The sequence below is a fragment of the Notamacropus eugenii genome, chromosome 7 (genome assembly GCF_028372415.1).
Source record: "Notamacropus eugenii isolate mMacEug1 chromosome 7, mMacEug1.pri_v2, whole genome shotgun sequence".
NCBI classification, from domain to species: Eukaryota; Metazoa; Chordata; class Mammalia; order Diprotodontia; family Macropodidae; genus Notamacropus; species Notamacropus eugenii.
The window spans coordinates 116,433,416-116,450,395 of record NC_092878.1 but is presented as its reverse complement, the minus strand read 5'-3'; the positions used below and the strand labels follow the sequence as shown (position 1 = coordinate 116,450,395).

The following is a 16,980-nucleotide window of genomic DNA, read 5'->3' as shown; positions in this document are numbered from 1 at the left end:
ACTTTTATTACATAAATTGTTCTTGTTTTTCTCACTTCACTCTGCATCCGTTCATACAAGTCTTCTCAGGTTTCTCCAAAACCATCTCTTTTGACTTTTTTTATGGCCCAAAAATTGCATATAAATTCTAATAGGACAGGGACTATATTGATTATCAAAGATAAATCCTCAATACCTGACAGAGTCTTACTCCTAGTAAGCATTTAATAAATACTTGTTGAAGTAAATATAGTATCTCTATCTGCATTCTGGTTTATTTTTTGGATCACCAATCTGCCAGAATTTTCTAGCCAATTATCATTGGACATTGCTATATAAATATTAGATTTGTATAACTGTATAGCCAATCTAATAATAACCATATGAGCTATAATTAACTTTTTAAGTGAAGGCATGGATTTTTATTAAATATTCTTCATTGTGTCTAGGTATCAACTCTGGCCAAGGAGGCAGAAAGGACTTCCTATCGTCTCAGCTGGGGTACTGACCATTTAGATAATGTGGCTCTTTCTTCCAGTCCGATTCATTCTGGGTGAGTAAATCAGTATTATCTATCCAAACAAATGAGGTACAAAACATGAGAGTGAAAATAACTGCAGTTCTAAGTGGCTTTAGCTAATATCTAAGCTTAAAGTTCAATTGATTCTTGTTCTTAAGAATTCCTTTAAAAGGGGGGTCCTTGAAGAGATCACCTATTGCTTAAGTGTCTTTGAACCATTATTTGATTTACAAAAAATCAGAATCCATAAACTTTGAAAGAACAGATCAATACTGTAAGGTGAAGTTCTTCTTTAGCTATTTACTTTCATTCAACCAAGTAATTTCCAAATGGAGATACAAATCCAATGTCATCTACTTGGCATGTAAGGAGTATTTCATACTTTTATTCCCAGACCATACACAGTGCCTAGCTCAGAGTAGATGTTTAATAAATGCTTGTTGATCAATTAATTGATTTGTATTGAATGTTCATCTGAATAAACAAGAAAATAGAACTGATAGGAAGATGCTAAAAGATGGGGAATTAAATTTAAGCCCTCTATTAAAAGATACTTGAACTTTATATTATTAAGGAACAAAGTTGGAATACAGGATATGAGTCAATGAAATATGCCTAATAAATATGCCTATTTATTAAAATCTAATAGGTTTTAACTCAAAGTTTGGTAGGTGATCACTTTGAACATGATATTAAATAGATAAATATATAATTCAAATTTCCTCTTTAATTTATTCATGAAAAAGCACTTTATGTTCTGCTACTAAAATTCATGATTTCTTTATGAAATATTTAGCTTGATTATCCTTTTAAACAACTTAATTGAACTTGTCTTTTAATCTAACATCTTTCACTTCTCTGCAAAAAAAAACCAAAACAACATATTGGTAGTCCTAGAAACTAAAATATTTGGATAGCAATAATAAATCACTTAAATGTATTTTGTGATTAGAAAACACTTCGTATAAAGCCTAATTGAATTTTTACATGGGCATGACAGGTTTTATTATCCCCACTTTATAGACCCAAAAGGGTGAAGTTTGAAGCAAGTAGGTGATACAGTGGATAGAGACACTTGATCTAAAGAGAGAAACCTGAATTCAAAGCCAGTCTCCAGATGACCAAGTCATCTAATGCTGTCTCCCTCAGTTTCTTCATGGGTAAAATGGGGATAATAAAGCACCTAAGGATAAAATGAGATAATGCTGATAGAGTGTGTTGCAAACCTTAAAGCACTATAAATGGTAGCTTTCATAATTGCTACTTCATTACAGTCAGTTTTATTATTGTGTTATATTTAATGGCAGAGGTGGGCATTGACCCAGAAAATCTGAATATTAATTCCAATGCTTTTCCTGTTACTGACCATCACAGTGTATGTTGATTTTGGTTCAGACACTGAATCCCAGTAAAATTTGATTTAAGAAAATCTTCTGTTCAACATTTGGTTTGGGAAAACAAAACAAAACAATGGTGGTTATCCACTGTACAAAATTATTCTTCATATGAGAAAAAGAATTAGGGGGAATTTTCTTAAAATTAGTGGTAGTTGATCAATTAAAGGAGACAGCTGGGTAGTGTAGTGGATGGAGTGCCAGCCCTCAAGTCAGGAAGACTCATATCTGTGAGTTCAAATCTGGTCAAACACTAGTTGTGTGACCCTGGGCAAGTTACAAGCTTGCCTCAGTTTCCTCCTATAAAATTAGCTGGAGAAAGAAATGGCAAATCACTCCAACATCTTTGCCAAGAAAACTCCACATGGTCAGGGAGAGTTAGGTACAATTGAAAAAACAAAAATCAATTGCAATTATTCTGTTTAATCACATAAATTTACAAACAGCTTTTCCAAACTTTTCTATTTTGTAAAGCTAAATTCATCTATTATTTGAGTCCACGGTGTATTTCTGTTCATCAGGTTTTAAAAGTAAGAGATTAGTGGTTGAAGGTTAATATTTTTGGAGAATCAAGAACTTTCTAGACTGATTTCTGGGGCATGTCTTTATCCTGGGAGTTTTGATCAATGTTCTTGGAGCAAGCTTCTGCATAGTCTGTGGGAAAAGACCTCGTAGGAGAAACAGCTCTAAAATCTTTTATCTCGATGAAACATTCAGAAAACCAAAGTTCTCAATGTTTTGAAGGGTTTATGAGTCCTTGAATCCTTCAAACTAATGGACAATCTCTCTTAAATTTATGTGCAAATACTCAGGCATCTACTTATTTTTTCCCATTAAAAAAAGACAAAAATGCACTAAATACCATATTCTATATGTACTTAGTAATAATATCATATGAGACATGAGGAACAACGGCAGTTTTCACCATTGTTGGTCTATTCTGATATTTTCCCAGTAAGTAGTGATAGTGGATAGAAAATAGGCCTTGAAGTCTAGGTTCAAAATTACCCTTTGACACCTATCGGTTTTGTCACTTAACCTCTCAGGAGTCCCCCAAAACTCTCTGACTGTGAATTAAAGAACAGTTACTGATTGGAGGTGGTAGATAAAACTTCCATGTCAGGAGTTCCTAACGTAACAATTGTAGTATCTTTTACCATATTTTCTTCTGATGATCTCATGTTATCAGCTGAATCCTGTAAAGTGCTGACAAATTTTGGAAACCTCACCAATCATGAGGTTCCTAGTATTTAAGATTGCCTTGATATCAGTGGATAGGTAAATAACTATGAAAGTTATTTGCTTTCATAGCACAACAATTTTTATGAGTCATTCCATATTCCCTGCCTAGTTTTAGCATCTATTATATTTCTTCAAGGACACCAACCATCTTTTACTCTTTAGGGAGGGACATTCTCTACCTTAACAAGGCTTGCACAACATGAATGACTCTGAAATGTGATACAGAAAGTTATACTTACTGAATGTTTTATGGGCATTTCATTAATTTTATGCCTAAATAGTAGGGGGTATTAGAAAATGACATAATCCTTTTTAACTTTCCTCACTGTAGAGAGAGCCAACATGGCATAGTGGATAGAGAGCAAGTCTTTGGTGTTGGGAAAACCTAGACTACAGACCTGCCTCTGACTTGTCCTAGATGTTTGAGGAGTATGAGTGAGTCTCTAAACCCTTCAATTGCCCTTCAGGGCAATTCTGCAAGATTGTAAGTTACACATGAGTTGCCAGTCTATGCTAGCATAGAGCTGCCTTGTAAAATACAAATTCAGATTCTGTAGACCATTTCTATCAAATTGTTTTGCCAATTTTACTAAATGCAGTAATTTCAGTTATGATATATAAATTATGATATATAAAGATATTTAAAAACACTTTAATAGAAACAATCTTTAATTACTTGGTTTGCATAATATGAATATGTAAATGGATTTTAAAATTTTAAATTAGTAGCCCCCATGAGTTTTTTCATCTATACCATCAGCATTTATACAGGGCTTTAATATTTTCATAAGACTCAGCCATTGTTTCTATCTTTTCTATATCTATATAAATATGCATGTATGTATGTATATATGTATATGTACATATATATGATGTGTGCACCAGTATACAATATATTTTAGTTGCATTCTCTTCTGATTTTTCTTTATATTTCATGTTATCCATTCCTTCTCTGTGCTAAAGTATCTATTCTGTTGCAGCCGCTCATCTCCATGTCTTGATCGTGACAACGGCAGGTGAACTTGTGCATAATTTCCTTCTCCAACATGTCACTCATTTTTTTCCTTTCTTTTGGATCATTTCCTCCTATCTTCACCTTACTCAGGATGCTTTAGTGTGGGGCTATGTGGTAAACAGAGATTTTTTTCACCAAAGAGAGGGCCATTAGCCATCATTCTTCTTATATATTTAAGATGGAAAGGTGGCTATTTTTTTGGTTTTTGTGAGTATGCTATTAGTAATTAGATGTTAGGGTGCTTTAGATAGTGTAGACCATGTGGCAGTACTTCTCAGTTTCCTTTCATGAGGAGCTCTATAGGTGAGTGAACACAGGGTTTCTATAGAAAATTGGTTCAGTTACTTTTAAACTTCTTAAAGGGCTATGATTTTAGGTGGCACTGAGTCGATCCTAGAGCTTTTCATGATGTTCTAGTGGAAACAAAGGCAGAGATGTTCTTTAATGTATTATATCCTAAGTTTTATGGATTTAAATGAATATCTTGGACCATTCAGAAAATTATATCACCTAATAACTTTTCCGTTAGTGTTCTAATAAAAATGATAAATTATTCCATGTTAATTGAAGTTTTTTAAAGTTAGTCAACAAGCATTCGTTAAGTGCCTACTATGTGCCAGGTACTGTGTTAAGCACTAGGGATAGATAAAAAATGTCAAATTAATATTATTCATCAATTATGTAATTATTCTTTCACTTACCCATCCTTTTGTAACATCACAGATAATCAGTCTACATGAATAAAAGATAACTAAAATATTCCCATTTCAAATATGATAATGTATTATATTTCTCTCTAGGACTACCTTTTGTTATTATCTCTATAGCACTTTAGGATTTACAAAGCTTTTTCCTCATGAGAATCTTGTGAAATTGTCAATGAAAGTATTATTATCACTTTTTTACAGATAAGAAACTGAAACTTTTAGAGATGAAGTGACTTGCCCCGGGTCATCCATTAATGTCTTTGAGTTTTGGGGACTCACACTGAATCCAGGTTTTCTAATGACAAGACCAAAACTTTTTTCTATTACATCATGTCTTTTTTTTCAAGCAGCAATAACTCACTAAAAACCTGATGATAAATAGATTTTGATAGAATTGTTTCTTGTCCCTTATTTTTATCAATCTCTCAACTCACAGAATCTGGAAGAACTTTGAGATAGGAAAAAGATAGGTTCTTTGTTTTTTCTTTAGCATCTTAGAAATCAGATTTACCCCTCTATTTTCTAATTGTATATTTTTGGATCACTGAAGCAACCTGATAAATATTCCCCCTATACTTTCACCCAGTTACTAACTTGGAATGTCTTAATCCTTTTATCCCTACCCAGACTCCCCAATCCCATTCCCAACCCTGGTCTTGAATGAATTAAAAGTACCTAGACCTAAAAATGAGCAGATTTTTTTGGAGGTGGATGTAGTGTTCTGAAGATTGGAGTCGTTTTCTCCTGCTGCATTAACTGAAGCATGTAACGCTCTTTAGTTTAATGGGATCTACTCGTTAGGCAAGTGGTCTGCTTAATGACATTGTGTTGCTTTTGCATTTTTCCCTCAAATTGTGATAACTTGCAGTATGTCACAATTTATGAAAAATCCAGTATGATTTGGTATTTTGCATGATTGCTGAATTTCATTTGGCGAGTAAGTCAAGCATTTAAAATTTAAGCTAATTTTATGCTGTATTTTTGTCTGTACAGTCCATTTTCAGATATAAGTAGTTTAATATGCTTAATCAATTGACAAACACTTATTAGGTGCCTACCATGGGTCAAGTACCATGCCAGGCATTTACAGTTTTCTACAGAGCATCTTAGTTGGAAGTTTTAATGATGATACAACAAAAATTATAAATAAATATATGTGTATATACATATATGTGTACGTATACATATATCTGTATATATGTGTATACATATATGTGTGTGTTTCTGGCATTAATCATGGTCCTTGATTCTGTTAAAAATTCCTCCAGTGCATCTCAGATGGAGAATAATATGCTTTTCACCAATCCTTTGTAATTTAAATGTTTATGTTAGCCTAATTAATATTAGGATGGTACTCCAATATTATTTCAATTTCTTATGTAAAGAACTATTTCCTTAACTGAAATAAGACATATAATATACAGTACTTGAATATTTTAGTAATATTTATGGTTGTTTAAGTTGTGCATGTGTACATATACATATGTGTGCTGTATTCATACATACCCACACTAACTCACCCACATCTCTCTCCACACATGTACACACCCATGTCCACATCTCTACAACATGTACCCCACTACTTCCTAACCAAGATTCAGAATATTCCTACGAATCTTTACTTGTACTTATGGGCCTCAATCCTAGTCATTTTACCACAAAAACACAAAGAGGTGTGGAAGGAATAAGCATTTATTAAGTACCTACTATGTGCCAGGCACTGTGCCAAGCGCTTGACAAATATTATCACAATCAATGCTCACAACAAACCTATGAGATAGATCATTCTATTATCCCCATTTTACATTTGAGGAAACTGAGGCAGACAGTGACTTGCCCAGAATTACATGGCTAGTGTTGGAGAACAGATTTGAACATAAAAATTATTGACTCATAGATTCAGATCTGGAAAGGACCTCAGAATTAGTCTAGTACAACCTAATTCTCATTTTAAAAATGAGGAGGCTAATGCCCAAAGTGGTTAAGTGATTTGTCCAACATTACACTATCTATGTTAACTTTACCTTTGATTTATATCAATATTTTCATCAGTTTACCATTTTCGTATTTGGAGTTCCAGATGAGATAAGGTAACTCACTCTAGTGGAGAAATGGACCATAGTGTGACTTTTTTCAGTATCTCAAAAATGAGATTTACCCTGATATTCTCTACTTATACATTTGTGGATCACTGAAACAACCTGAAGAAAATATTTTGTCTCACTACTGATGCAAATAGGGTGAGGTGACTTGCCCAGGGTCACACAGCTAGTAAGTGTCTGAGGTCAGATTTGAACTCAAGATGAGTCTTGACTTCAATCCTAGTACTGTGTGCTATGGTGCCACTTAGTGCACAATGTATACGCACACTTCCCAAAGAATTCACTTTCTTTAAGATCTTTCCTTTCTCTTTGACATTATGAGAATTATTTCTGTGCCATTCATTCATTGCTTTGTACAGTTTTATTTTGTTCATTCTAAACTTTCTTTGACTAATTGTACTGCTTATCTATAAGTGTAGTGGCATTAGTAGTTTCCCCTCTTTTTTTTCAGTGAAAAAGCTCTAAATAACCCTTTAAAGTCTATCTTAAAATGTTTATATTATCTGATAAATGCATTTCTTTACTTTTAACAAGCTTCTTAAATCAGCATCTAGATACAGGTAGCTTTCTTTAATATTTCTTACACTCTTTTCTCATTCTACTTTTGAATAAAAAGTAGTTTTATATTTTATGTTATACATGAAATTCATGCAAATATTCGCATATATTCATCTGTATAATCAGTTCAGTTACTTGATATTTCTTTTATCACTTAGCACCTGATTTACTTCTAGTATTCATTGATTTCATTTGTCAGTCTTTTTTTAATTCCTTTCCAATCTGGATTAGCATTCCCTTTTTTTAGACTTCAATTATTTTTTAAAAATTGTTCTTTTTTCCCATTTTATTTCCTCTTTTCCTTGTCATACTGGTTTTTCTTATATAGCTTCTTATTTAGATATAGCAATAACCTTAGTCCCTACCTAGGATCTTAAGATCATAGATTTAGAACTGGAAGCGATTTCTTTTGGGGCTAACGCTTTCATTTTACAGATCAGGAAAGAGAGGCTAAGTGAGTCTGTACCAGACCTTGCTGAAGGTCACACTGGTATCAGAAGCAGAACCTGGATCTGGGTTCCTGCTGGCCTATTCATTTTTCTTTGATTTATACCTTAGACTTTTAAGAATATTTTGTTATATCCTTTTTTTCTGGACATACTCTTTATCTTCTGTTTTTTTTATTATTATACATTTTGAATTTTAATGCAGTATCATATCCCTGGGCAGCTAATGAGGAAGTAGATAGAGTGCCAGGCTTGGAGTCAGGAAGACACATCTTCTTGAGTTCAGTTCTGGCCTCAGACACTTCCTAGCTGTGTGACCTGGGCAATTCACTTAACCCTCTGCCTCAGTTTCCTCATCTGTAAAATGAACTGGAGAAGGAAATGGCAAACCACTCCAGTATCTTTGCTAAGAAAACCCCAGAATGGGGTCATGAAGAATTTGATATGACTGAAGTGACTGAAGAGCCACAAATCATATCCCTGGATGTACAATGGCACATTGTCTCTCCCATGCTCCCTAAAGAGTCAAGTTTTCTTTTTTCTCATGGAATCCCCAAAAAGTTTAGGGCTGGAAGTGACCTTTGAGTTGATCAATGCCTACACTCTCTTGTTACATACAAAGAAACCAAGGCCCAGAATGGTGAAGAGATTTGCCTTAGGTCAAGACAAAACCAATGACAAATCTATTTCTGTTCTCTTTCCTGTCTAGTGATCATTCCATCATCCTCATCCTCATCCTCATCATCATCATCATCACCACACACACACACACACACACACACACACACACACACACACACACACACACACACACACACAGCTTTTACAACAGACCTGACCACAAACTACCCCAGCAAATATATGCCATATACCTATGTAAGGCACTCTTAGATGATGATGTTACAAAGCTAAAAGAAGAAATGGAACAGCCCAAATTCTAAAGGAGATTGTATAATTTTACAAGGATAATCAGAGTATAGAGAAGGCTAGGTGCACAGCACTGGGCTCTGAATCAGAGTTCCTGAGTTCAAATCTGGCCTCAGACACTTACTAGTTGGGTGATCCTGGGCAAGTCACTTCACCCTGTTTATCTCTGTTTCCTTACCTGTAAAATGAGCTAGAGAAGGAAATGGAAAATCATACCAGTATATTTGCCAGGAAAACCCCAGAATTGGGTCAGGAAGAGGGAGATCTGCCTAAAACAACTCAACACAATAACAAAATCAGAATATATTCAATCAAGAGTGAAGTAGCATAGAGTGTGATAGGAAAGAAAGGAAAAAGTCCAAAGTAAGTGGTATAAGAGAATGCAAGGAGAGAGAGGTTATTTTCATTTGAATCTGGGAAGGTATCAAGGAGGAAGTAGCTATTGAATTGAGTCTGGAGGGAAGAGGATATGACAACACTGGTGTGGAGAGCATGCTTGTCAGGTATGGGGTAGGGCATACGCCAATATACAGAGATGTAAAAGGGAAAGGGGGCTGTGTGTATAGCTGTGGTAAGGCTGAATTGGACAGGATATGGGTGAGATTCAGAAATATCATTAAAGAAGCAACAGAAGGCCAAGCAAGAGGACTTGCAGACCTTAACTAATATTACAGTGGCAGTTTGAGTAGAGAGGAGGGGATGGGATGGGAAAGCTGATGCTCAAGGCAGGCTTGACGGGATTTTAAAAGCAGCTGATTAAATGAGTAGTGTGATGAAAGGGAAAGAAACACAGATTATCCAGTCGATCAATCAAAAAGCATTTATTCAGTAACCCACTATTTGCAAGCTGCTTTTTCAAGGTGCTGGGGATATGAGTACAAAGAATGAAACAGTTCCTATTTTCAAAGAGGTGACTGAGAAGTTTTGAGTCTTGAGAACTGGGAAGGTAGTACTTCCATGGACATTAGGAGGACAAGCAGGTTTGGGGAGCATGATCTGAGTTCAGCTTTGTACGTCTGGAGTTGAGGTAACAGTGAGCCAACAGCTGGTGAGGCACAGTGGATGATAAATGGCTGGGCGTGGAGTCAGGAAGATCCAAGTTCAAATCCAGCCTTAGACATGTAGGAGGTGTGTGATCTTGGGCAAATCACTTCACCTCTGTTGTCCTGTTTCCTCATCTATAAAATGGGGATAATAGTAGAACATACCTTGCAAAGTTGTTATGACCATCAAATAGGATAATATTTCTTGAGAGCTTAGCACAGTGCCAGATACATAGGAGGTACTTAATAAAAGTTTATTACCTTCCCTGCTTCCATCTATATGAAAATATATTCACAGGGTAGTAGGAAACATGAAACTAGTATTCAGGTGAGAGGCTAAGATTGGACATATAGATTTAGAAGCTGCTGCATAGAAGTGGTAAATGGAGTCATGAGGATGGGTAATAAAACCAGGAGGCATAGTACAGCTGAGAAAGAGGAGAGGGTAAACAAAGGCAGAAGAGCATCTACACTTAGAGGAAAGTGAACCAGTAAAGGACACCCAGGAAGATGAATCAGAGAGCTAGAAGGACAATAAGGAGAAAGCAGTGTCTGGAAAGCATGCACTGTGAGATGGTGGGAGGAGGTAAGTGGACTAACCAGAAGCAGGTAGTGGTCAACTACCTCAGAATGGTCAAGAAAAATGAAAACTGACAAAAGGCCACTAGATCTGACAATTAGAAGTTGCTGGTGACCTTGAAGAGAGCAGGATTATTCTAGTTTATTTCAATATATTTCTCATTTGTCTGGAATATAAAAGACTCCAGTAATGATGGTGTCCTTGTAGGGGCATTAAAAAGTGAAAAACTTGGAGCAGCTAGAAAGGAAAAGAATTTAGAAGAGAGGAATAATCCATCTAATGCATTCCACTTAGGAATGGTAATATACCTTAGCTCCTACATTAACTTGTGATCACAAATATCACAGAAAGGCATCAATATGGAATGAGGCTCGTAAGTACACCGAAACAGTTATTTCAAATGATGGCAATTCATATTAACAGCCACTCTAATGATGACAGAAGATGATGCCACAACATGAGAACAGAGAAAGTCTTAGCAATCCTGTAAAGGCTAGCAGCATTGTATAATCACAGAGGATGCACTGGATGAAACATTAATAAATATAATCATGGATATGCAAGATTTGAATTTCACTGCAAATCTTCACACAAATACCACAGCCAGAGATGGGGGAAAATGGAAAATTTTGGATACATGTTAAAATCTTTATCATTTTTGTTCATTCTTATGAGTCATAGAGTCTTGTTAAAATTCAAACAAGAAAAAAAGTAATCGTAGGCTCGTGCTTAAGGGCTAATAGTAAGAGATGAAAAGCAGCCAACATTTTCTTATTGTTTTTTAATAAGGAAAAGAAACATCAACCCTTCAGGACTGAGCTATTGATTGTACTCCCCAGTTTACACCTCACACTAAAAATTTAGAGGGCTGGGAATGAATGAATGAATGAATGGTAGGTGGTAGGTTGGCTGCTGCATGTGTGGGAAGTCTTGCCACAATTCTTCATGGGGTCTCATTATGCATGACATACTTCAGACTGGCACACAGTGCCTCCTCATCCATTTTGTAACCAACGATGGGATTTCTGTTTGACAGCATGTGGAATGAGGTTTGTTTGTGTGTTTGAATATGAACTGGATGCTAACGTTTCTTTTCTGGTATGCCCTGAAAGATAACATAAATGTGTTGTGTTCATATTATATAATTTATGTTTATGAGATTTCTTTCAGTTTAAACTGTTGTCATGGATATATCTAGATGTGATGATTCTGCTGCAGTTCTGCCATAATTATGCTACTAGTTGAACCTGTAATATCCCTACCACCTGCATTCTGATTTTCATATTCAAGCAAACCTCTTAAAGATGCAATCAGAAATTATTTTTTAAAGGGCAGGCTGTTTAAGGGATGGCTACTTTACCTGTTTGTATACATGTAAGATCCTTGTTTAAGTGCTGTTACTGAACAAATAGAAAAGGTGTGAAACACGTGGCAGAGAGATACAGACAAAAGCTAAGGATGGAATAAGTGATATCAAACTAGGTTATTTGAAATAAAGGCTAGTGAATCTCTCTCCCTTCAACTCCCCACATGAAAGTAATTAAGTTCTCCTCGCATGAGTGACAACTTGTTATTCTAGATCTTTTCATGAAATATTAACAAGGCAGAAAGAATGGGGATGTTTTTATATTGACCAGTGATTAGCTGGGATAAGCCATTTAGCTTAGTCTACTTTATGGGAAAACCTTACTGACATCTAAATGAGTCCCAACTTTCTTAAATCTCTACTTTAAGAATATCATAATTAGGCCAAAATATGTAATAGAAGAAATTAACATTAAAAATGTTCCTTATTTTTCTCATCATGGTTTCAATCAAGGAAGTAGATTACAAAAGGTATGAGAGTAAAGGCAGGTTTAGATTTGAACCAATTAATAGAATCTAATCAAAATTTGGCATTTTGCTTGAGTTTGAAAACTTATCAGTAATGCTCATAAAATCTGAGGTTGTCAAATAAGCCTGTGCATGCACTGATCTGAGCCTAGAAATTCTGATTAATAGAAGATGATGAGTTGGACATGATCTAACTTTAGAAAATCAGATTGTATCAACAACCTGTTAAATGTTAATAGATCTTATGTCCTCAAAGGACTACACTCACATCCTATCTAAATGTAGTCTTTCAAAGGGGCCATCTTTAAACACATACCCACACTTACATGTAAAAAGACCTAGATTTTGGAGATAGACCCATTCATTTACAGCAGAATAAGAATACACTGCTATGTGCTGAAGTTGTTTTCCACTTCCTTCTCATTTAAATTAGTCATATTTTTCTTCCCATCTGACATTTTGATGTCATCATTGTCAACACAAATTAGTACAATTCCTTTTATTGGTACAAAGCATCAAGGATCCCAGGCATTGGTGCAAAATAGGTTTACTCATTAAAACAATTATTTGTTGAATGTATCTAAGGGAAGAAGCAGGTGGCATTTATTGTTCACATTTAGGAAGAAAGATATTTGGAAGAAATAAATTAAGTGAAGAATACTAAAACAGCAGGGTTAAACATACACCCAGTATTTTGCAAATGCATCTAATCTGTTTCAATTTTTAGTTTCCTGGTTAGTTTTATGGTGGATGCCCGAGGTGGCGCTATGCGTGGCTGCAGACATAATGGACTCAGGATTATTATTCCACCTCGGAAATGTACTGCTCCAACACGAGTCACTTGTCGACTAGTCAAACGCCATAGACTGGCCACAATGCCTCCAATGGTAGAAGGAGAGGGCCTGGCCAGCCGTCTGATTGAAGTTGGACCTTCTGGTGCTCAGTTCCTTGGGTAAGCGTTTTTTAGTGGATCTTTCTGTCAGTCATGAAAAACCTTACTTCTTCTAAGTGAGATTTCAGAAATGAAGCTAAAAATGGGACTGCGCCAGCTTGGAAGCAGACATTGGGCGTCATACCATAACAAAGGGAACTTGATTGTGAATGCCTTATAATTTCAAGTGGTCACTTTTGGTTCCAATGGCAGTTTTAAAGTTCATTATTTTTGTAATGGGTTGATTCAATGTCATAATTGTTGCTGGACTCCTAAGATGAAATTCATGTTCTTCCTGGTGGTAAGTATTTTATATTTAAATCATACCTGTTTAGTGCAAAAAGAACAAATCCAAAATTGATGTTAAAGTCTTCTCTAGGTGTAACTGAATCACTGGACATGGACCTTCCAGGTGCAAAATCATATTACCTTTGGATGAGGGTTCTTAACCTGGGATCTGTGAGCATTTAAAAAAATTTGGGCGTGCTGGGGTGTAACTTGTGTGTTTTATTTTATGCATTCATTCTGAGAAGGGATCCATAATGCAAAACAAAGGTTAAGAACCTCTTCCTAAGGATTTCCAAATAACTGAGCCTTTGTGATTCAAACCACTCCCCATATCCTCATCCCCCAATCAAAATTGCAACTTGGAGCCTGAGAATTACTGTGGCAGTTTGTTTAGTCTTATTTTACAGGAACATTGGAAGATCAAGACTAACCACTGCCAAGCTCATTTTAGCAATTTTGAACCGAAACCAGCACTTTTCCTGTCTTTTGTTTATTTGTCCAGCTGCTATTATATGAAGTGGCATTATCCCAAGGTGCCAAAGAATGAATAGCAACTGCTGAAAACTGGCAAAAGAATGAAACTGGGGGAAAGGGAAAAGTTTCAAAATGTTTTGAAACGAATCAATTGTATTTAAGTCCTGTCGTTACCTGTTAAAGCCTGAAACACTGGGAAGGAAGCCTTGGGATCATGAGTCCCTTTAGCTTAGTTTGATCTTTGCTGCACCCAGTGTTCCTGCTTGAGAACCCAGCCAGTTCTGAAGCTCTGAGATTTGGTGCAGATCTCAAAGCATCAAACAACTTTCATAACTGGAAATAGGTTTATCTGTATTTTCCAATTACAGAAGCCGGTTTCCGGATCCCTTAAAATATAAACAAAGCAAAATAGCTGGCCAATTCTGGGTTCAGTCATAAATTTCTCTAATGCTTAGAGTCAATCCTTGGTTAATCTTTCTCCACACCAATCCCTTTTCTTCTCTCACACCCTCAGTTGGTTCCCCCATTTTTTTTATATTGACCTCTTAAGTCTGTCAAGAAATATCCATGAAAACTCATCTGAACCATCTCTCCAGAGTCAGAGTTTTTATAGCATTCCTAACAGCTTGGTCTTCTCCCATGGGGTAAATTTCTGGGGGAGTGTCCTAGCAATGAAAATGGATAGTGACAGGACTACCAAAAGAGATGCATTCCCACTACATTTGCACCTCCACTGTACACCTGGGCTTCAGTTCACTTGGCCTTGTGAGTAGTGGAGGGGGCAGAGCCAAAAGCAGTGTGAAACTTACTCCACTCTGTTGATCAGATGGTGACACTGGTTTCTGTGGAGGATAAAAAGAAATAAATCAAGCTTACTTATGTTCTTTCTTTCACTGCTGCTTTGGATGTACTCAGTAAACTTCACCTGCCAACGGCTCCTCCCCCACTTAATGAGGGAGAAAGCTTGGTCAGCAGAATCCTTCAGCTGGGGCCTCCTGGAACCAAATTCCTTGGGTAGGAGCGACTTAAAACAAATTGATGGTTGCTGGCCCTCCCATTCTTCTCTTTCTTCTGCAATATTATTTCTCTTTATGTCATTGTGCCCATGACATTGTCCCTCTATATGATTTAAATTCTGTATATCTACCTTTAGCGGGCCATTTCTGACTCTTGTGGTATGTGGTTATTTTTTGTTGTCGTGTTTTGAGTGATATGTTTTAATACCTTTTTTTCTTGAAGTTCTGTGACTTTTTTTTTCCGTTCAAGCATGAGATCTGCCTAGTTGTACTATGTGCCATTTATGATGTTGGATTGATCGTAAAGTCTGTAGCAAAGCAACCTGGATTTGAATCAGAAACCATAAGGAAACCTTGCGTGCTAAGACTGCATAAAGTTTTAAAAAAAGCCAATATCTTCTATGGGATAGTGTATCCATATTGGTAATGGGCATATGACACAATTGGGCAGAGTTGATCATTCCCATTGGTTAGTTTCATATTGTGGAGATATGCCTATTTTTTTCCTTGAATGGAGAAAATACAAGCAATCCATGAATGCATGACTCTCCATAAATAATGAAATCTTTCCACATCATACTATCTGTAATTAAGTACATCAACCTGTGAAGCATACAAGCCAGTCATTTTCCCTCTTAAACAACCATTTGTCCTTTCTTGTCTGCCACCCTGTACCTTGTTTAAAACGTTTTCAAGATAAGTAGAAATTGTAGAACTGCCCCCAAATTTATTTGATTAAATGTATTTTCCATATAATTATGAAATGATGGGTCCAGGATGCACATTTGCATTCACAGTATAGGCAACAACTGCCTGAGGCTTGGGAGGGTGGGGGTAGTTCCTCATGCTAAGAACCATCCTCGATGTGCCTGTCACTAGAAGGAGAGTTATTCCAGGTCTCTTTGGAACAGACAGAATAGGACTTCTTACTTTGCCTCTGGGGCGTTCCTACCTATATTTAACATGCTTGTTGCTGTACCAGGCCTGTGATTGTGGAGATCCCTCATTTTGCCGCCCTTCGAGGAAAGGAGAGGGAACTGGTGATTCTTCGAAGTGAAAATGGGGACAGCTGGAAAGAGCATTGTTGTGAATACACAGAAGATGAACTGAATGAAATCCTTAATGGCATGGATGAAGGTAATGAGTTGTTGGAGTTTAAAAAAGAGGCAAAGATGAAAATATTAAAGAAGTTTTTAATCATTTTTTTCCCCAGTCTGACTCTTTGTGGCTGCATTTGGGGTTTTCTTGACAAAGATGCTCTAGTGGTTTACCATTTCCTTCCCTAGCTCATTTTACAGATGAAGAAACTGGGATAAATAGGGTTGAGTGACTTGTCCAAGGTCACACAACTCGAAAGTGTCTGAGACCATATTTGAACTCAGGTCTTCCTGACTTCTGGACTGGCATTCCATCCACGGTGCCACCTAGCTGCCCTAAAGCAGTTTCTTTTTTAATTAAATTTTCTTTTAAAAAATTAACAGATATTTATTTTTTCTATTCTCTACTTCCTAGAAAGAAAACAAACAAACAAACAAACTTTTAGACAGATATGCACATACAGTCAGGATAAAGCAAATTCTCACACTGGTCATTTCCAAAGTGTGTCTCATTCTACAGATTTAGTTTCCTCTTAGGAGATGGATACAATTTTTCAGTGTTCATTAACTTTCCATGAACTGGACAGATCTACTTTATAATCTTTAAAAAGAAATGATTCTTATTTTCCAAGATAATATGTATCTTAATATATATAATATATTGATATTATAATATAATGATATGCTGCAAAACTTCAGCATGGAGGAGAAAGTGCTAGATTTGGAGGTTAGGAAAGACCTGGGTTTGAATTCTTTGGCTGTGATATTTTCCAGCTATGGTGAACATGGGAAAGTCACAATTTCCTGGAACCTCAATTTCCTCATTTG

The 16,980-nt window shown here is 36.1% G+C and overlaps 1 protein-coding gene across 37 annotated transcripts in view; it reads left to right on the top strand.

The window, feature by feature from the left end:
* The window catches only part of ANK2 (ankyrin 2), a 763,693-nt gene that overhangs the window by 690,059 nt on the left and 56,654 nt on the right, over nucleotides 1–16,980 (top strand). For 20 of the 37 annotated variants that reach the window (XM_072624644.1, XM_072624649.1, XM_072624647.1 and 17 more), the window contains 4 exons: nucleotides 429–532; nucleotides 4,116–4,151; nucleotides 13,074–13,298; nucleotides 16,038–16,192. In XM_072624644.1, the coding sequence (XP_072480745.1) occupies nucleotides 429–532; nucleotides 4,116–4,151; nucleotides 13,074–13,298; nucleotides 16,038–16,192 (520 nt within the window). Of the gene's footprint in view, nucleotides 1–428; nucleotides 533–4,115; nucleotides 4,152–13,073; nucleotides 13,299–14,954; nucleotides 15,054–16,037; nucleotides 16,193–16,980 lie in introns of all 37 variants that reach the window. The other 17 variants (XM_072624640.1, XM_072624635.1, XM_072624631.1 and 14 more) reach the window with 2 other exon arrangements.